General features: G+C 36.3%; 1 protein-coding gene across 1 annotated transcript in view; it reads left to right on the top strand.

The window, feature by feature from the left end:
* Window positions 1–21,572, top strand: part of LOC141290602 (solute carrier family 41 member 1-like) — a 39,633-nt gene extending 18,061 nt beyond the window's left edge. Inside the window, exon 8 of the mRNA XM_073822716.1 lies at window positions 21,484–21,572. Coding sequence (XP_073678817.1) covers window positions 21,484–21,572 — 89 coding nt within the window. The remainder of the gene's footprint in view (window positions 1–21,483) is intronic.
* Window positions 21,573–22,956: the final 1,384 nt, after the last annotated feature.

The following is a 22,956-nucleotide window of genomic DNA, read 5'->3' as shown; positions in this document are numbered from 1 at the left end:
TGTGCAGAGGAACATTTTGCACGATGGCTGCTTTTCGAACACACACACACACACACAGATACTCAACAGGGAGCGCTTAAACGAATGCAAAGCCAGCTTTATAGCTGCATGTTTTTTGTGAGGCATATTTGTTGCAAATGTAAAGCAGATTTTGTAATGCATTGCCAGAGGAAAAAACAAAACAAGCATTATTTATTAATTATCAGTTTGTATATTAACGCATATCAAGCAAAAATTCAATAGTCTTGCTAAAATTGGTATGAAATGAGTTTTTTTACTTGTTTTCACCTCATGAATGCAAGAGCCTCATGCTGTGCTTTTCTGAAGGTGAGGCTCATGTTTGCCCTTAACAGGTTTGTTTATTCAGTGGAAAATAAAAGTGGAAACAGTGAGCTCTTTCACCGCGTCTTTACCATGTGTGTTTATGCGCATCTGTGTACGTGTGTGTTTGAGTGGTCGGACAGAAAGAGACCCATCTGGTTTCAAACACCCCCCGAGTTCTAATAAAGAGTACTGTACACATTTTTGCATTTAATTTATTTTTATTATCTCTTGTATGAGCCAGAATACTTTGATTAGCTCGCCTCATGCTGCACTCATGCCAGTTATGAACAAATGTTCTTGCAGTAATGTTGATGGAATGTTCGTTCAATGTTATCTGGTCTTTGATGTTCTGAAAACGCTGTCACAAAAACAATAGTTTTACATCATTCATGGAATGTTTTTCTGGAATGTTTTAAATGAATGTTCAGAGACGTAACATTCCTATAATGTTTTCAAAATGATGAAATGGAATGCTTTTTAAAGAAAAATTTCACTTCCAGAACAAAAATTTACAGATAATGTACTCAACCCCTTGTCATCCAAGATGTTCATGTCTTTCTTTCTTCAGTCGTAAAGAAATCGTTTTTTGAGGAAAACATTTTGGGATTTCTCTCCATATAGCAGGCTTCTATGGTGCCTGCGAGTTTGAACTTCCAAAATGCAGTTTAAATGCAAAGGGCTCTAAATGATCCCAGCCGAGGAAGAACAGTCTTATCTAGTGAAACCATCAGGTTTATTAAAAAAAAATACAGTTTATATACTTTTAAACTTCAAATGCTCATCTTGTCTAGCTCTGCATGTACTCTGTGTATTCTGATTTAAGACAGTTAGAATAGGTCGAAAAACTCCCATCTCCTCTTAAAAATGGCCTACATAGCTATTTTACCTTTTTTTGTAAAGGGCGTTTGATCTTTGCATGTTCACTTTGTAAACACTGGGTTGGTACTTCTGCAGCAATGTAGGACGATTATGAAGTTGGAGGAAAAAATAAGATGGGAGTTTTCTGACATACCCAAACTGTCTGGAACCGGAATACACAAGAGTACACACAGAGCTAGATAAGATGAGCATTTGTGGTTAAAAAGTTAAAAATTGTCAATTTTCTTTTTAAATTAGTTTATTTATGAATATAAATATCGCATTTCAGAGGGGGTCCCCCAGTAAAAAATCGGGCTAAGGCCCTAAAATGAAAATAATCCTTGTCTACACTGGCGTTTTCACTGTGTTTCATGGTGCGTTCACAGGGTGTGTTGGTTCGTTTGGGTAATTTAGTCTGGACCAAAAAGGAAAGTGCTACATTTGGTCCTGGTTCACTTAATGTTCACAACCTGATTGTTCGGGTTGAATGATATTTCTTGATGAAATTTACAGAACACTTTAAATAAAAGGAAAAGGTGCGTTCAACGGTCTTGCGGGTGTATGACATCAAAGTACCCAGTGAAATACACCCCTAATGCCGTCTGCTGAACTAATGCGCTCATTGTTGCATGTATATGATTTTATTTTAACACCTGTGAACTCACAAAGAGCTCATAAAAGGCACTTTACCTCCTTGTTGCTCCATGTTTGCCCTCTGCTTATTTTGTTTTTAGGGATGCACCGATACGAATCGGCCGATCATGCTTGCGCGTTTTGTCAGTAAAGCCGGTTCTGTAATCAGCGGTAAATGCCATCAGGTGCGTGATTTCACGTTGAGCCGTATATACTACACACAGCCGTTGTTTACCGACGAGCTGCGCAAATCAATGTTCATTATCAGTGTGAATGTGCGCAGCTCGTCAGTGAACAACGGCTGTGTGTAGTATATACGGCTCAACGTGAAATCACGCACCTGATGGCATTTACCGCTGATTACAGAACCGGCTTTACTGACAAAACGCGCAAGTGATCGGCCGATACGGATCGGTGCATCCCTATTTGTTTTGGATACACTGCTTGTTCTCCTCATGAAATCATGTTGCATAGCGTCACATCTTGTCATTACTTCCTGTTTTTGGTTTGTTTAGAAGTATTTGGTCCTTGAGAGTTTTAATGTTTTTTTTTAAGAATTCTAACAATTCAGCTTTGAATTCTTAGGAATAAATTACATTTTAAAATATATTCAAATAGAAAATAGATATTTAAATGTAAAAAATATTTCAAAGTTTTACTGTTTTGCTGTACTTTGGATCAAATAATTGCAGGCTTGTTAAACAGAAGAGACTTCTTTAAAAAAAACATTACAAATCTTACTGTTCAAAAACTTTTGAATGGTAGTGTAAGTTTTCTTTTGAGTTTACTACTGTAATTGAGTTTGACAAAGATGTGGATAGTTTTTACAAGCATTCACAAGTATGTGATTGGAGAATTTATTAGCCATAGCAAATTAACATTGTATATATTAGCCATACCTAAAAAATACATCTGAAGTGTCTAGTTTCTAATGACTAAAGAAACAAACAGGTTTCCCATATGACATTAGTTGGCTGTTGTTGATGTGTTGGCCTGGTCAGGATGCTTAGGTTCTGCAAGGTATGCAAGAATGTTTCCAAAGTATTTGACATGTTTTTGACATGTGTCTGTAGAAATGACACTGCAATAGTATTTAAAAAAAAGGACTTTTTAAACGGTTAAAATAAAAATTGTGTCATTAATTACTCACCTTCATGTTGTTCCAGACCTTTGTTTGTCTTTGGAACACAAATTAAGATACTTTCGATGAAATCTGAGAGCTTTCTGACCTTACACATTGGTAAAATATGACTTGTCTTGGAGGAGAAGAATTGTTGAATAAAATAGTTGTTTTGGTGTTCTTTGCACACAAAAAGTAGTCTTGTAGTGTTGTAAAATTACGGTTGAACCACTGATGTCCCATGGACTGTTTTAATGATGTGCTTGCTACCTTTCTGGGCCTGGGAACATTTCAGTTGCATTGCTGTCTATGCAGGCTGACAAAGCTCTCGGATGTCATCAAAAATATCTTAATTTGTGTTCTGAAGATGAATGAAGGTCTTACAGGTTTGGAACAACATGAGGGTGAGTAATTTAGTTTCATTTTTGAGTGAACTATCCCTTTAAAGGTCCCATATTGTACACATTTCTGGAGGTTTATTTTAGTTGTTGATGTCCTTAAGAATATATATATTTGCGGTATAAGTGCCAAAATCCGTCTCAATATATTTTTACAGCTCCTTTTTTAGGAGCACTGTCAAAAACAGGTCGATTTTGGCCCATCTAATTAATATTCATGAGCCTCTCTTCTGATTGGCCTGTTGTTTTCTGAGTGACGCACAGCCAGGCCAACCACAGGTAACTACGGTCATGTATGCTTTAGCCGAGCCCAGAGCCATAGAGAGAGCCTAGCCTGCTGATACTCAACAGGATATTTCAGAATGATCATTAATATTTTTTCTTTTTCAAACACCGAATGCAGTAAGCTACATAACTGTTGCTTTAGTAAAGCCCCTTTCACAATGCGCGCTGATTCTGGAAAATTACGGGAACGGGCGCTGTGTGAACAAAAGCCAGAACCATAAAGGCAGTGTTGTAGTGATGATGCACGTTATGTGACTCTTCACGACGAAAAAATATGTGCAAAGTGGAATGAAGCGGCGATCGGGCAGAGCCAGCTCCTCACTATCAGCGCTGAAGCAGTTTGTTCAGGTTAGTTTCAGTTTAGTGAAACGTACGTGTCGCATTACATCTCACATCCAAACGTCACATGTCTTTATGGGTTGTGTGTAAAGCACGCACAGATTCCAGAAAACAACTGTGAATGAACCAAATCAAACAACTCCGGAACAAATGATGGGACACATTATCCGTGTATTTTCCGGAATGGCTGTGTGAAAGAGGCTGAAGTTGACGTGCCTCTGGTCTCTTATATTCACGTTGTTCTGAAGCCTGTGCAATGATGTAGTTTCGACATCTATCGACTCAACAGGGTTTTCTCGACTTGATTTCGTGTTGTTGTGGCTTAGCAATGTTATGGACACGATATTGTCTGGGTTTGACCAAAGGCGGGTGGGACGGTGGTTGGTGCTCGGGGTGGTGACTGAAGGCGGTGGCTGAGTAGATCGGACGTCACATCTGTACGGAAGTCACAGCGGCTCGTGAAAATGGACAGCTACTTTAAGCAGGCTGTGTGCAGTTTACTGTGGATTGACTGTTTTGAAACTCATATGGTAGTTACATAGCCCCTAGACCTCAGTTATCATGAAAAACGCCAGGAAATTTAGATTTTGACAATATGGGACCTTTAAATGTCTAGGATTTGCTGTTTGACTTCATAGCTATCGATGTGGTTCAACACAGTGTGGTCTTTCCTCACAATACTGCTGGAATTGTGACTGTTGATTTTGACTGATGGTGCTTGCTCAGCATTTGCATTTGGAACAGTCCTTGAGGTTATCTGAAATTAGGTAAACACAAAAAAGGCCAAAAACCAGCCACAAGGGTTTATGTAACTTTAGGCAAGTTCTACACTAACTTAGATATGGCAAATGTTCATAAGCAGCCATAAAAGTTCACATGCACTTCCTTCGCAGCGGGACGCAGTGTGCTCAGGGGTACACAGGTGTGCTTACTGCTTATAGTGAAGGTATGTGGCATACTCACACGCCGCTATGGGTTGTTTACGCACAAGCACGAGAGGGACTGGAAATATCTGAGGTACTTCTGTGACTCGGCCGTTTGTATCTCAGGGATGACGGGGTCTAATTTTACACACGCTGAATAGAAGGAGCGTTGAATCATGAAAGAGTTTTTTAAGATTGAGGGTGACACATTACTTGAGTGTTAATGCTGCAGGCCCGTGTGTGCTGTGAGTGAGTGCAGCTCTTTAACACCTCAGGCAGGTCTCTGTAAAGCGCCGGCCACGCCCATCATCAACGGCTTAGAGGAAATACGGGTCTGGAGGTCTGGGACAGGGCAGACAGTGCGAAATTTCCGTCAGGGACTTCTGGGATTGACGTCAACACTAAGTACATTAAACCTCATTTTAAAAATACTTGAAGTTGTTGTAAATGTTTGGGTGTTTGAATCACAAAACAAGGCTGCTCCTTTTCAGTCAAAAGACTTATTACCTCTGATGACCAACGTTTGTTTGGATTTAAATGAAAAATAAAGCCGTAAATAATACATTAAAAAATGTTACACTACATTTAAATGTAAAATATGTTTATATATTTTCAAAACATTTTAAAATATATTAAAATGGAAAACAACTTTAAATCAAATAAATGTAGCCTTGGTGTATGGAAATTTATTTCTGCCAGAATAAAGAACAAAAAAAAGGTAATTGCGACTTTTAATCTCACAATTCTGACTTTTTCTTGAAATTGTGAGAACTCGCAATTCTGACTTTTTTTCTCAGAATTATAAGATATGAACTCACAATTCAGACTTTTTTCTTTGAATTGAGATATAAACTCGCAATTCTGACTTTTTTCCTTTGAATTGTGATACATAAACTCTCCATTCTGACTTTTTTTTCAGAATTGTGAGATATAAACTCGCAATTCTGTTTTTTTTTCTCTGATTAGTGAGATAAAAACTCACAATTGTGACTTTTCCTCAGAAATGTGAGATATAAACTCACAAGTTTGACTTTTTTTCTTTGAATTGTGAAATATAAACTCACAATTCTGACTTTTTTCTCAGAATTGTGAGAGATAAACTCGCAATTCAGACTTTTTTTGAGAATTGTGAGATAAACTCGAGTTGTGAGATATAAAATTGCAGTTATGACTTCTTTCGAAATTTTTTTTTTGTCAGAATTGCGTGGTATAAACTGCTGTAAATCCTTTATAGTGCCTTGGAAAGAGTTCCACCCATTTTTTATTATTTTATTATTAATTATAATTTATTTAGTCATAATTTGTACTAAATTGTTAGCTATATTATTAGCGCATTTAGTTTGCATTATTTTATTAATTATTTCGATTTTTATGCAAATAAATTAAATGCATGTATAAATAAGAATTTAAAAAATTAAATAGATTTTATTGTTTAAAATATTTAATCAGAAAAAAAGAGTTACCTTTCTCATTTCCAGAGTTATTTTTACCAATTCTTCCCAATCTCAATGTACTTGAATAAGCTCATTGGCAGAATTAAAATTTCAGGCCAAAATGCATTTTTCACTGGATTTAGTTACATTTTCAGGCAATTGCAGAATACTAAGAACTCTTGGTATTTTGATTTTGTTTAAAAAGATTTTAACTTTCAATTTTCAATTGTACCAAACATTGAGCTTTTCTTTTGAGACAAAGAGCTAAATGTAGAATCATATATCTTCTGTTTGAATTTGAATGAAAATGTTACCTGTTGGAACCTGTAATATTACATAAAAATAACGATCAGACATTACACTACTTTTAAATGCTGCTGCAAATCATTTACAGTGCCTTGGGAAGAGATCCATATTTATTTTTATTTCCTTAGTCATACTTTGTTCTAAATTGTTATATTTTTAGCGCATTTATAAATGATTTAGATTTGTATACAGATAAATTAAATGGATTTTGTTATATTAAAATAGTTAATCAGAAAGAAATAACTATTCACTCTTCATTACTTTGAATGTGAACATTGAACATCATCTTTAATGTTTATAATTTTTTACCAATTCCTCCCAATCCAAATTTACTTGAGTAAACTCATTGGCAGTATCCAAGTTTTGGGCCAAACCGCATATTTTCATTGGATTCAGTTAAATGTTCGGGCACTTCCAGAATACAAAAAATTCCTGGACGTTATTTTGTTTGAAAAGATTGAGCTTTAATTCAATTGCACCAAACATTGAGCTTTTCTCTCGAGACAAAGAGCTAAAACGTAGAGTCATATATCTTCTGGTAAACTGAATGACTTCAATGTTGGCCTTCCTCAATCGTGGCTTCCTTCTAGCCACTCACACATAAAGGCCAAACCTGTGACACACTGAGAGATTGTCCAGACGTCAACAGTTTCTTCCATTTCATCCAAAGAGTTCTGGCTGCTTGGTCACTTCTCTGACAATTGCCCTTCTTGTTCAGTCGTGCAGTTTTAGTATGGATTGTGGCATGTTTTTTCCATTTTGTTAGAATGGAACAATCCACGGCCCCTAGGAAGACGTCAGGTTTCACCAATCATTTTATAACCTTTTCAAAAAACTTTTTTTAGTCCAAACAACTTCATCTAAAGATACCACAGCAGTTCTTCGGTCTTGAAGATAGCAGAACTAATCTGATCTGATGCCTTAGTTGTGGCACAAAGCAGATGTAGAGTAAGGAAGATGATTGAACCAGAACTGCTAAAATGTTCCTAAAAAATATGTCATCCTTGCAGCACTCTATATCCAATTTAAAAGTTAAGTCTGTGACACTAAAGTCTATTGGGATTGCAAAACAATGATTATTTTCAAACAGGTTTCCCAATCGCTCCTGCCATTGGTTTAGCCCAGAATCTCATTTGGTGTACTGGAGTGTGCTAAGAAGCCATTTATATATCTTTAGCCTTGTGATTTACTCTCTCTTACTTTCACATTTAAATAGTTTATTTTATGTCAACACTTTGAAGTGTTACTACAGGAACTAAAAAACAGCAAATTTAAGTCTGTTTGAAAACACATGATTTATTGCGACTCAGTGTGGTTCAAATAATCACTCTGAAACTAAGCCTCCACTTCCTACGGTGCACGGCATCCCAGTTTCTCTGAACATTTGTGGAGCTTAAATTGAAGCTGAGGGATTTTTTAGTGCCGCACCATTCCCCACTGGGTCCCTGCGGCCTAAACTGTCCCAGCAGTAATTGCTCTTGGCTGACAGCAGTGTGTTTAGGTAAAACAGCTCGTAAGCCCCACCGGTGGGTATGGGCCCAATTAAGCAGGAATGAGGCTTACTGTATGGATCATCATTACTATTCTACTGGTTAAAGACTAACTAGAAAATGCATCATGTGTGTTTCTACGAAAGTGTGTGTGTACATTTGAAAGTGTTTAAACCTCCTCAAAGTTCACTGACGTCAAAGTTTAGTTGGCCTTATTCGGTTTAAAAGCTGTTTTTTAAAATTAGGTGTGCACCCAGGAATTGCACCTGAGGCCGCTTGAAATGAGGGGTCTGGCGTAGTGTTGAGAAATTGAAAATAACAACAACAACACTGCATCCAAATGATTTTGAAGATGTTCAGTTTCTTAATCCTTGTAATGACGTCTAGACTGTCGACTTTTCGCCAATAAACAAACAAAGCAAACAACAAACATATGGTGCAATCAGTAAAGTTTGATTCACAAATGACTCATAAGTTTTTTTTATAAACTTACAATTGTGAGTAATAAAATAAGAACTGTGAGAAAAAAACTCAGAATTATAAGATTTAAACTTGCAATTCTGATGAAAAAGTCAAAATTGCTGGATATAAACCTGCAATTGCAAGTTATAAAGTCAGAATTGTAAGATATAAACTCGCAAATCTGACTTTCTTTCTCAAAATTGTGGCATATAAACCTGCAATTGCAAGTTATAAAGTCAGAATTGTAAGATATAAACTCGCAAATCTGACATTCTTTCTCAAAATTGTGGCATATAAACTTGCAATTGCGAGTTATAAAGTCAGAATTGTGAGATATAAACTCGTAATTCTGACTTTTTCCTCAGAATTGCGATATAAAAACTTGCGTTTGCAAATTATAAAGTCAGAATTGTGAGATATAAAATCGTAATTCTGACTTTTTTTCTCAGAATTGTGGGATATAAACTCACGATTGTGAGAGAAACTAAGAATTGGGAGATTTAAACTTACAATTCTGACCTTTTCTCAGAATTGGAAAAAAGTCAAACGTTTTTTTTTTTACTCGCGAGTTCTAAAGTTAGAATTGTGAGATATACTTGTAATTTTGACTTTTTTCTCTGAGTTGTGGAATATAAACTTACAATTGGAAGATTTAAACTTGCAATTCTGATGAAAAAGTCAGAATTGTAAAACATAAACTGGCAATTCTGCCTTTTTTAATTCTTGGATATAAACTTGCTATTGCATAAACTCATAATTTTGAGCTTTAAACTTGCAATTTTGAATTAATAACTTACAATTGTTTATATCTTACAATTCTGTGAAAAAAAGTTGCAATTGCCTTTTTTATATTTGGGCTTGGAAATGGGGCTTCCATATTGGTGAACAAAAGAGACCTCTTTCTAAAATATTTAAAAAAATGTATACAGAGGTTCACAATTGGTATAAAAAGAGCCCACCCAATTTGTGAAGGTGAACTTTCAGGTAAATGAAATAATTTCTACTTTGCACTTTTGCTAGTAAAATGAGCCAGAAACATGAGGAAAAACAAATGGCGCTTTCTATTTTTGCTGCCTGTTTCGTGTTAAAAAAACAGTGAGAAATGAGACCTGCAGAGACAGAGTGAGTAGTGTAATCGAACTTGGGTTTAGGCCAAGCATTCGAAGTGTGAAACCAGTCCGAGTGTTTGTTTTTCCATGTAAGAGTGACGATACCTGTGAATGTGACACAGTACGGTCACGTGTGTCGAGTACCTGACCAATGTACAGTATGTAAGGACACACACAGCGGAGTCACAGTGGTGTGACAGTCAGCTGATAAGAGCTGCTGGATACCAGAGTGGCATTCTGGGCAGTGGGCATTCTTTTGGCTCTCTCCCCCCCTCCACTGTTTCCACAAGCTTTCTGACCCTATGCCAGGATCACAGGGATTCAGTCCGAACTGGCAAGCCTCGGGCCGGTGCTTTGAAACCTGACTGACAGAGTTGGCGTCATTTCTACGATTGAGGCACAAGCTAATTCTGCTGATTTTGCAGTGCTGCAGTCACATGCAGAGCCTCTCTATATTCATGGTCAGGCCTTTAATATTAGAGAGCGTGGCTGCTTTCCCATGTTGAAAAGGAAGGAGAGCTTGTTTAATACAAAAAGCATGTGATTATGGTCTAAAAATGATACTCCATGGTTTTCATTAGACATGCAGAGTCTAGAGACACGTAGTCCCTTATTGACTTTTGCAATAGGTATGATCAAAGTACCAACATATTGCATGTCACTGCTCTGAATATTAATGGTTTTCTGCCTTTACAATCAGTTTACATTAAAGGAGTTTACTCAGAAATGAATTTCTGTCATTATTTATTCACACTCCAAACCTGAGAGAAATGACAATGCCTAATTAATTAATAAACTGCTTCACAAATACAGTCTGAATTATATATAAATCAAACAAGTCAAATGATTTTTTTTTTTTTTTTGTTAAAGAGTCCCTTGTTTGTCCAAAACAGCTGTTCTTCAGAAAAATCCTTCAGGTCCCATAAATTCTTTGGTTTTTCAGCATTTTGTGTATTTAAACCCTTTCTAACCATGACAAAAGATGGATCTTAATATCATACAGTCATTGTTGGAAAGGGTTCAAATACACAAAAATGCTGAAAAACCAAAGAATTTATGGGACCTGAAGGATTTTTCTGAAGAACAGCAGGCAGTTTAACTGTTCAGGACAAACAAGGAACTCATGAACAACCATTACTAAACAAAAAATCTGAAAAATCCTCCAGGTCCCACAAATTCTTTGGTTTTTCAGCATTTTGTGTATTTGAACCCTTTCTAACCATGGCTGTACAATTTTGAGTTCTAACTTTTGACACCGAGGACAAGTGAGGGACTCGTACGCAATTATTACAGAAGGTTCAAATGCTCACTGATGCTCCAGAAGGAAACACAATGCATTTAGAGCTGGGGTGAAAACTTTTGGAATTTGAAGATCAGGGTAAATGTAGTTTATTTTGTCTCCTGGGAAACATATAAGTATCTTCTGTAGCTTCTAAAAGGCAGAACTAAATGAAAAACAATATGATATTTTGGCAAAATAAGAAAAAGTCCACATCTTCTTTTGATTCAAAAGTTTACACCATTTGCTCTTAATGCATCGTTTTTCCTTCTGAAGCATCGGTGAGTGTTTGAAACTTCTGTGATAGTTGCATATGAGTCCCTCAGTTGACCTTAGTGTGAAAAGTTGGATCTCAAAATCATCAATCATTGTTGGGAAGGGTTCAAATACACAAAAATGCTGAAAAACCAAAGAATTTATGGGACCTGAAGGATTTTTCTGAAGAACAGCGAGCTGTTCGGGACAAACAAGGAACTCATGAACAACCTTTACTGAACAAAAAATGATTCACTAAAATTATTTTTCAAAAGCTTGCTTGTTGAAGAAAGCTACTTGTTAGTGGAACAGCATTATTTTGAAAAACATAATTTTGACATAATTTCCTAAGCTGCAGAGCATTTGTCGAAGCACTAAACAAAAGCATTAGAATACAATAATCCAATTTTAAAACATTGTTGTGTAAACTGTGGATGGCTTTGTTTTGTCCATAGAGTTAAATAAAAAAATATCTGGCCCTGGTTAAAGAGAAAAAGAGGACTTTTTCTGTATCCTGGGATTATCTTACCTTGTAAACATGGTCATTTATCTTGATAGGGTTTTAAATTCTGATTTGCGGTGCATGAGTTCTCTGTTTTTACTGTATCCATCTGGATCAGAGCCGCCAGGCGCAGTAACGTAGCTGTGGTTTGAAAGCTTGCAGCCCTAAAAAACATTAAGGCTGCATAACTTCATTACGTGTTTGCTTAGCGCAGCATGGCCCAAGGCAGAGGTGCTGTTTCCTGAGCCCCCACAATGACCCCCTGCCCACTTACATTCACTGTATGTGGTTGAATATACAACATGGCCAAATGGCAGGCAAGCTTTTCAATTTGACTTATTGGAGTTGGTGTAAATGAAACTAAATTGAACTCCTACCACACACTATTATAAGCTCTCAGCATGGATCCGAAACGTGCTCTTCCAAGATTGAAGCGGGGATCAAAATGTGCCACATAAACACACGTTCTTGTGGTGCCATTGGCAAAAACAAACCCGCATCTGTGCCTCTGAGCAAAGATGGCAGTATTCAGATCCCATATTTGCAGGGGGAATCATGCGGCAGCCGAATAATGACTGGAATGGAAATCTAGCGGATAGCTTCTATAGGTATTATAGACATTCTTAGGGCAGCCCAAGTTACTGAATAGCGTTGATATGTTGGCGGTGGGTGGTTAGGTGGTCATATGTTAATGTAATCATGGTTTTGACATCAATACCTTTCCTATTAGTATTCATAGAAATTCTTAAGTAACGTTTTCTCATACACTATCATTCAAAAGTTGGCAAGTTTTTAAAATACAGTGGTGGCCAAAATTATTAGAACACTAGTATTTTCACCAGCTAAAAAATGGTTTTAAGTCAGTCATTTCTATCTTTTGCTGTAGTGTGTCAGTGTCAGTAGGAAATATTAGTTTACATTTCCAAACATTCATTTTGCCAATCCAGTGAAAGCCAGTGCTCCACATCATCATACAGTCTGTCTGGAATGACATGAAGAAACAAAAGAAACAAGGACAGACTAAATCCGGAAGAACTGTGGAAACGTCTCCAAGGTGCTTCAACAGATCCACCTGCAAAGCTGCAGTTCTGTTAAAAGTTTTAGGCACTTGTGTAAAAATGCTGTAAAATGAGGATGCTGTCAAAAATAATGTCATAAATAGATTTTCTTTATTAATTAACTTCTATTAACTAAATTAAATCAACATTTGGCGTGACCATTTTTTGCGTTTAAAGCAGATTTTGCCCTAGGTGCACTTGTGCATAATTTTTCAGGTAGCTTTGCATTGTTCGATTCCGAAATGTTTGGAATCGATTCCAGTTCCTGGTTCTAAAATATCGACTGGATTCGATTCCATGAATCAATTCCTCACTGTTGTTTTCGATTCTTGCTTTTTAGATTGGAGGAAGCTAATTTCCTAATGACTGCAGGATATAAAGGTCGTAGAAAGTAGCCTTCTCATAATATTTAGCTTCATTTGTAAAAATGACTTCTGTAGCTAATTATTTCTGTAGCTCTGACTGATTTTAAATTGTAATTTTGTCTGCATTACCCATGGAATTAGTTATAACCCACAGCCCAGCAGTGGACATGCATTTATTGCAATAATAAAACAAGACATGAAGCCGAGATATGCAGCATTTCGTTTGTGAGGCACCTATATATAAGTTTTGTTGAACTGAAAACAGCTCTGAATGAGGAGTCGATTCCCCTTGATGGGCTCGATTACAAACATTTTGGAATCGACTCTTGATTCCCAATTCCTCGGAATCGAGGAATCGATTCTTTTTGGAATCGGTTTCACAGTCTTATTTGCAGGTAGGTCTCTTGAAGCATTTTGGAGACGTTGCCACAGTTCTTGTGGATTTAGTCTGTCTCAGTTTGTTGTGTTTCTTCATGTCATTTCAGACAGACTAGTAGGGTTGTGCCGATAGACGATAGTATCGTCTATCGACGATAGTTAGAGATATCGCCAGTTGCTGATGCCTTTGACGATAGCAAGACGATTATTATTATTATCCGTCAAAAAGGCCCCTAACTTTACCGATGCAGTGCAGAGAGTCGGTTCTAGGATGCTTCAGAAACTTGCCGTGGTATAAACACACGCATAGAGTGGCCAAGTCGCCTTAACGCGCCGCATGGGGAAGAGATTTATTCATCATACAGTGTAGATAGATAAACTGATTATAACGGGAGTGTTTTTTTAAAGTGCACCTCGCACTAGACTAGGCTACACTAGTTAGTGATGAAGTTCTTTGATAATGTAAAAGTTCCTTGCTTGTTATTTGTAGCTGCTTTTTAAGATGATGTAAGGATCATATTATCCAGCATCGCACAGTCATTATGATAAAGGTAGTAATTTAAAATGTGGTTTAGGCTGAATTAAATATGATATATCAGAATCTGTCTGTATATTGGAAACATAAACATTTACCTCAGTAACATCTATATGTGTTAACTAGAATTACGGTGCGATAAAATGGCGCTAAACATACGCACGTGAATTACACGAGCACCGTTTCTCCACAATCAATATGAACTGAACTACAACATGAACTGATGACAACAATCGGACATACAGCGGTAGCATTATTGCAATATGACGGGTATAGAAAGATACATTCATTTACAATCAAGCACGCACATTTACCATTCACTGAAGATAGCAGAGAATGAAACCGAAAGTAAACTTGAACTTCTCCGGCAAAACTACAGTCACACACGCACAACTTAGTCACATACCCAATAACAAGACTACCCTTACAAAACGAATAAGGAATTAAGTACATAGAGATTATTAAATAAATTAGCACGATAGTATCGTGTATCAGCGATCTCACAGGCTGACGATAGGACGATATGAAAATTGAGCATATCACCCAACACTACAGATTAGATGATGATGAGATCAGATCTCTGTGTGGAGCACTGGTTGTTGTCAGACTCCTTGTGCAAACAAAAATCTCACTGGATTATTATTACAATTATTGGAAAAATGAATGTTTGTACATGTAAACTGATATTTCCTACTGAAACACTACAGCAAAAGAAAGAAATAACTGACTTAAAACCATTGTTTAGCTGGTGAAAATACTAGTGTTCTAATAATTTTTGCCACCACTGTATATTATTTTGAAATTGGCTCTTATTCTCCTTACCCTTGTTTGACAAAAAATACATTAAAAGCAGCAATTTTGTGAAATGACTTTAAAAAAATGTACAGAAACTTAACTGTTTTATATTTCAATATATTTTAAAATGCAAGTTATTCTTGTGAGGTGCAGCTATTACTCCAGAAATCATCCTAATATGCTGTTTTGTTGCTCAAGGATCATTTCTTATTATTAATTAAGTTGTGGAACCAGTTTTTATGGAAACTGTGATACTTGTTTTCAGGATTTTTTGATGAATAGAAAGTTCAAAAAACTTTTAATAACCTAATAAATGTCTTTACTGTCATGTTTGATAAATTTGATGTGTCCTTGCAGAATTAAAGTATCAATTTCTTAAAAAATGAAGAAAGTATTCTTGTAGCATTGCAATTTTCAATTCCATTGCTGTCTGTGCAGGGTCAGAAAGCTCTTGGATTTCATCAAAAATATTTAAATTTGTCTTCCGAAGATGAACGAATGTCTTCTGAGTTTGGAACGACATGAGGGTGAGTAATTAATGACTGAACTACCTTACTAACTATTCATAAACAGCAAATTAGGAGTTTATTAGGACAAAAGTCATAATTTGTCCCTAAAATAAAAGTGTGACCAAAAAAACTTTTGAAGTACCCTAAAGTTTTGAAGTACCCCAAACATTTAGCGTACATTTTTGTATGCTTAGACACTGAATCATACAGTATCAGCATATTGATAGCATAATGTAAACCCTTCAGGTACATACAACATCATACAAAATTAAAAACCTGTTGATGACTATATTGAGAAAATTAATTTGCAAGGGTCTGCTGCAGCTGTATGAGCTTAAGACCTTTTAATGTGTAATTTCATTTGTATTTTGAAGAAGGATGAAGGTCTCATGGGTTTGAAACGACATGTGGGTGAATTAATGACAGAATTTTTATTTTTGGGGGAACTATCCCTTTAAGGTTTCTTCAAGTCAGCAGAGAACCTTAAGAGTGTATGACTGATAATGACATCATGTTGGTTTTTAATGATGTTTCACATCCTAGTTTTCATAAATGTCCAATGTCTAGTAAAATATTAGGGCTCTCAATAGATTATGTGTCATACAGTTTGACTAAATTGTACAAATTTGTATGGATGACACTTAACATATAGCAGAGGAGCAAGAAAACAATCCCGGTTCATAAGCATTTGTAACGCACCAGTGGTTTGTCATTATTATTCTGCGCGTATTCATTATATATGGAGAGAAATCTGAACATATGCCATGATTATATTCCAGAGTTCCAAATGAAATCTGGTCATGAAAGATTAATTCCAGCAGCCGAAGCGTTCGTGGTTTTTGTTAGACCATACATTATAGCCTCTATTGTGTTCGTGCTTGTAATTGTGAATAGTTTTAACCTCTGTAGTGTGTACTGGGCTGAATGACAGAATTTAACGGGACAGACTCCATTCATCATTCTGCAAATGAGAGATGAACGTGTATTTTCATGCGTCATTAAGACAAAGGACGCTTTATTCTGTCTGAATCAACGCCACAACATCATTTATAAAGCATGTTTTTTTTCTTTTCAGTAAAGCAGAATAAGATGGTGTCCGATCATCTTTGATCAACCGCCAGACAGGCACACACGCACATGATTCACTTCTGAGACATTGCGTTTTATTACAGGGCAAATGTGCTGCTGATCGTCTTTGCAAAATATTCCACAAATTCAGTCGAGCTGTTTACAATTAATTGATCAAAAAACATTAATACTCAATATCATATGTCAGGCTAGTCAACAAAGAGAGATCCAAGCCAGATACCCACCATGTGTCTCTATCGGTCCATATAAGCATGTGTTTGCTTTTCTCTGCAGTCACGCAATAGCGCGCTTAAACTGATTTCCAGCCGTCGCTTTTGAATCCTCATACTATATTTTGTAATACTGATCCTAATGGCCATTGCAGGGACGGAGAGACCGATTGTGAACAGAGAGAATCGTCTGCTGCGAAAAAAGCTAAAAGAACAAGAGCTGGCAGAGCAGGGCTGATATTCTGCCAGAGACTTCCATAAGAATGTCTGAGGGTGAAACAAAACACACACACACACACACACACACACACACACACACACACACACATTTGGGTTTCAGGAGAAGCTTTTTGTACCGCAACATACCATTTAGGATGGAATCTTGACAATGGGTCTCCTAACAATTGTGGCTTTGGCAGTTTTGTAAACAGACTTACAGTGAAAATAGAAAAGAAAAGCACAATAGAGCGAGCAGCTAATGACACCTGAGATGGTGAGAGACTGACCGAGGAGAACAACAGAAGCGGCTGGAGAAACTTTGTGGTGTGGGGGAAGAATAATTTTAGCTGGTGTGGCTTCAGAAGTTTATTTTTAAGTGAAAGTCTTTCACTTATTTTCACATACCATTGTATTTATATGAGCTCTAAAGTACTTCAGGAATACAGTAGTTTTAACATGACTTATAAAAAAAAGTACTTGGGTGGAACCACAATACAGTGATGGTATCAGAAAGTAATATTTTGATACTTTGGGATATATGATGATGCTGAAATTCATTCAACTGACCTAAATAACATAGTATTACAGTGCAAGTTCAAACAAACATAGTTTTACCGTGTTCTGCACCACATGATATTACCATATTAAATATTCAGAAAAACCATGGAGATACTATGTTCTAAAAACATGGTATTACCATACTACATGTCCAAAAATATTGTGGTACTATGACCTAAAAAACCTTGGTGTTACTATAGTACATGTTCTAAAAATATGGAATTACTATAATACATTTCCAAAATATGGGAGAATAATGACCTAAAAAACTTGGTATTACTATAGTACATGTTTGAAAACATGGAAATACCATACAAGTCCAAACAAACATGGTTTACCATGTTCTGCACCACGTTATTACCATATTAAATATTTAAAAAAAAGCCATGTTCTAAAAATATGGTATTGCTATAAGACATGTCCAAAAATGTGGTGGTACTATGGATTAAAAACAAACAAATGTTAACAAACATTGTATAATGCTTAACAGATAATTAGTTAATATATATTCAGATAGCTAGAAATATGAGAAATATGTGCTTGTTTAACTTTAATTAATAAATGTATTACTATTTTATTTTAACTAATAAACTAAATGGGATCATTTTGTACTCTTTTGATATAAAAATGCAAAGAAAAAAAATATATTCCATTTATTGTTATTGACAAGATGAATGCATTAAACATTACATTATATTATCAAGGTTGCCCAAACTGGGGTTTGTAAAAGAATTCCAGGGGGTTAATAAATTTAATGAAAAACAATTAATTAAATATAATATTAAAATAAATCATTTTAAAATAACATCAGTCATATATAAATAGTAGATGTCCAAAAACATTATTGTGAATGTCCAACATTTACATATTTTTGAATATTTTTCTCCTTTTCAGTGTTTGTTAATGTTGGCATTTCAGGTACAGTAAGTAGGAATACTAAAAAAAAATCTATAAGTAGGCTGAAAAGATCTAAGTTTCAAGCGAATTTTTCAAACCATATTGTGAACCTAAGAACCCATATGTGATCCTTGTGAAAACACTGTCATTATCTTCTGTGGCTGACTGTGTTTCAGATGACTGGACTGTAGGCAGTGAAATCTCACCAAGCTTCTGTGCAGAAAATCAAGAAACCCAAAAAAGTGCATCTCAGAGGGGAAACAAATCTTCAGAACAACTTATATTATACACCAGGTGTTTTACTCAGCATACTATAGAAATATCACTTGTCTTTCCTTTAAGGCCTTTTTGTCAGCAAGTATCCATATCAAATATCGCAAAAATGGTAAATGAATACATGATTGATGCCTGGTCACAAAGACCCATTTTAATGGATGTATAAATCTTTTATCACGCTGATATGATACAGTGTTATATCATTACATAATATTACTACTAAACCACATAGTAAAAACTAAAGTTCATTTTCCATTAAACCCTCAAGACTAAAGCCAAGCTCTGGCAGTAATTCAAATACTAGTAAGCATTTCCTGGTAAGTGTTTTTCTAAGAACGGCAATAATAAGACAACTGCATGGAATGTGGGCCTGTTCAATCAAGCACAAGCAATATTGTCACATGAAACTTTACCAAGACTCAAGTAGCATTTGAGCTCAGTGAAGAAGAACAAACATCTACTTACAAAAGCCCTTTTTTTTTTTTTTAAGAAAATCTATTTTAGCGTACACTTCGAGTGTTTTAGTCTATTTGACCTTAATATAACATGAATGATTTCTCTTACTGTAATATGTAGTAGAAAACCCATGAAAGATTTACGTTATTTAAAAAAAGGGTGCCATTATTTCGATGATGTCAAATGGTTGCACTCCTGCAATATCTGTTGCTATTACCACATTACAACTTGTAAAAAATAAAATACTAATACAACGCCACATTGTGCGGCTTTTGGTTGTAATTTTTAGTCGAAGGGCAACGAGAAGCGATGTAAGTCTTCACTGCTTTTCCTAGCGATAAGAAGAGACTTTGGTGTCTTTGTTCTCTCCACTTTAGCCCTGATGCCTTTGAGGCTTTTAGTTGACCACAGCTACTAAAAGAGCTTACAAATGGCAGAGACAAGAAACGCTTTCAGCAGCTGTAGTCATCATATCAGTATGTTATTTTGCGAGTTGTGTTGCGGTAAAAATAGCAACAGGTAGCGCCAGTAGCTCTCAAAGTTCAACTATTTTACATCATCGAAATATTGGTACCCCCCACAGTCCAAAATATGTACAAGAATGTGGATTTTTTTTTAAATAACATAAATCTTTCATGGGTTTTATACTACATATTTCAGTAAGAGACATCATTTACATTATATTTAGCAAAACAACAACTAGTTTTAAAATTTTTGTCAGTATTTTCTGTTGAACTTATTTTCAACAAGCAGTTCTTCATGCAGTGTTTCTGCAAAGGTCATTCATTAAATGTATTTCCATTCTCAATGCATTTGAACATCAGTTTTTCTTTTTTTTTAATGATGAATGGGTATCACCGCACTGCAAGAGTCTTGTTTCTGAAGCACCTCTTCAAACACACCTTGCTGCTTAAAGTTCAGAAGTGTTCTAAACTCTTAACACATTCACTTCATTACTCTTGGCATCAGATCATCTTGTTTTTGAACTGTTGTAAAGCACAGTTTTTTCCTCTAACTCCTCTGATACACTATTTACTAGTCTTTTGCAAATAAAAAAATACTAATAAAATGCCACATTGTGCGGCTTTTGGTTGTAATTTTCAGTCGAAGGGCAACAAGAGAAGCGGTGTAAGTCTTCACTGCTTTTCCTAGCGATAAGACTGGCGTCTTTGTTCTCTCCACTTTAGCCCTGATGCCTTTGAGGCTTTTAGTAGACCACAGCTACTAAAAGAGCTTACAAATGGCAGAGACAAGAAACGCTAGATGCCATCCTGGCAGGATGTAAATATGCTGACGCTTGTCTTGATGCTGCAACCATGAGCTGCGAATGAGTTTCTCAGTGCGGATTTCACTTAATATCTGAGGGAGTGTAGACTCCTTCTGGAGAAAAATCAATGGTACAGCATTTAGTTTAAGCCTATGTTGATATACGTTGCCACCTGTTAGTTCTTTCAGCAGCTGTAGTCATCATATCAGTATGTTATTTCGCGAGTTCTGTTCCATAAAAATAGCAACAGGTAGCGCCAGTAGCTCTCAGAGTGCAACCATTTTACATCATCAAAATATTGGTGCCCCCCACAGTCCAAAATATGTATAAGAATGTGGATTTTTTAAAATAACGTAAATCTTTTATGGGTTTTCTACTACATATTTCAGTAAGAGACATCATTCACATTATATTAAGCCATACAATAACTAGTTTCAAAATTTTAGTCAGTCTTGTTTTCAACAAGCAGTTCTTCATGCAGTGTTTCTGCAAAGGTCATTCGTTAAATGTATTTCCACTCTCAATGCATTTGAACATCAGTTTTTCTTTTTTTTTTAATGATGAATGGGTATCACCGTACTGCGAGAGTCTTGTTTCTGAAGCACCTCTTCAAACACACCTTGCTGCTTAAAGTTCAGAAGTGTTCTGGACTCTTAACACATTCACTTCATTACTCTTGGCATCAGATCATCTTGTTTTTGAACTGTTGTAAAGCACAGTTTTTTCCCCCAACTCCTCTGCCACACTATTTACTAGTCTTTTGCGGGTCAACCCAAATGCGAGCGCTATTTCAATTAAAGTTAATTCAAATGCTGCCTCACCACCCCGCTGATTGAGAACAGTTGTTGTTCACAGTTTTCTGAAAGGTGACATTATTAAGCTTCCAGAAGCGTTAAACTTTTGGCTTCAGGAGCTCTGGCAACGCGCCCTCCCGAGTCTTGCTTTTTATCTGTCTCTTGCATCTTTTCTCTCTTCCCTTTTTCTTTGAGCGTCAGCGATTTTTGGCTTGTGTACCTCATTATTTCATAGGTTTATTTAGGTTGGAGTGGGACGTGGGTGTGCTTTCTGCGCTGATATCACTCCAGTGAGCCTGAGTGTTTCACAGAAGAGATCAGTGCTCTGGTTAAAGGCTCTTTTTTCCCTCCTCACTCTGCAGGTTTGGCTCTTGGGAAAAGCTATCAGAGACTCAAGTCACTGAACCCAAAGCGCCAACTGTGTAGCCTGATTCATGCGAAACCTCAATGATGTTTCATTTTCAAGCACAGCGATCACATTCAGCTAATGGGGGGCAGCGCCGTTCCCAGCACCCACTGAGACAACCGTCACATGACGAGGCAAAACAAAGTATCAGTGATTGTGTACATGACCTTTGAACTTTAGCTGAGCAACAAGGTTTTGAGAAATTACTGCAAAACGGTGTATGAAATTTTCACAGTACTTCAGTTTTACTGTAGATACTGTATTTTACAACTTTGGCTTATTTAGGCCAGGGGGAATTTGCTAAACAAGCATTACTTTTGCATGTGGTATATCAACACAAACTCTGCATCTTATGCACTAACCGCTGATATAAAGTTGAGTTATAAAGTTACATTGAGAGTCACAATGTAACTTTATGTCTTATAATGGGATGTTAAATCTCACAGTTTTATCTCACAGTGTAACTGTATCTCACTTATATGTCACAATGTAACTTTATAGCTCATAATGGGACTTTGTTTCTCACAGTTGCAACATCTTAGGCTTGGTTTCACAGACAGCGATTAAACTAAACCAGGGTTAAGCCATAGTTCAATTAGAACATACCTTAAAAAAAAACAATGTAACTTCATAATGTGACTTCTTATCTTACAAAGTAACTTCATATTTCACTATGTAACTTTATATCTCGCAATATGACTTTACTTTGCAATTAATACTGTTTCTCATTGTTGCAACTTTATATCTCACAATATCTTTATATCTTGCAATGTATTATATCTCACAATCTAACTTTATATCTCATAATGTGACTTCATATCTTACAAAGTAATTTTATATCCCATAATGTGACATTGTAACGTTACATTTCCTCATGTAACTTTATATCTCAAATATAACTGTTTCTCATGGTTGAGACTTGCAAGGTAGCTATTTCATAATGTGACTATACTGTACCTTACAACATAACTTTATCTCACAATCAGGGATGGAACTAAGCACCCGCCACCAGCCAAATGCGGGTGATTTTGTGTTGTGGCGGGTAAACTCGCTTCACCCACCAGCCACCGTGGCGGGTAAATAAAAATAACATACTTCAACCGGACGGCGTGAGGTGGTAATGCACCTTAGGGTTGGTTGCGAACTGCCGTTAAAATACACGAAGAAGAAGAAGAAGACGGCGTACACTTTTAGCGGAGGCATACCTTCAAGAAATGTGGCGATACATCACAGGCGTTAAGAGGTCTGTTAAAATATCTTTACAATCTGCTTTTGAAGAAATATGGCATAATTTCCACTGCTGACACGCTTTTCAAAATCCCGTTGGTGTCCACCCAAATGGTTTTAAGAAATCTCTTGTATTTTAGAATGCACGCTCAACGCTGCCGAGAGTTTCGCGCTATAGACCTTTTTCCCCGAGTAAACGTTG

Source organism: Garra rufa, chromosome 18 (genome assembly GCF_049309525.1).
Source record: "Garra rufa chromosome 18, GarRuf1.0, whole genome shotgun sequence".
In the NCBI taxonomy this organism is placed as follows: domain Eukaryota; kingdom Metazoa; phylum Chordata; class Actinopteri; order Cypriniformes; family Cyprinidae; genus Garra; species Garra rufa.
This window is presented reverse-complemented; position numbering and strand designations above follow the sequence as displayed.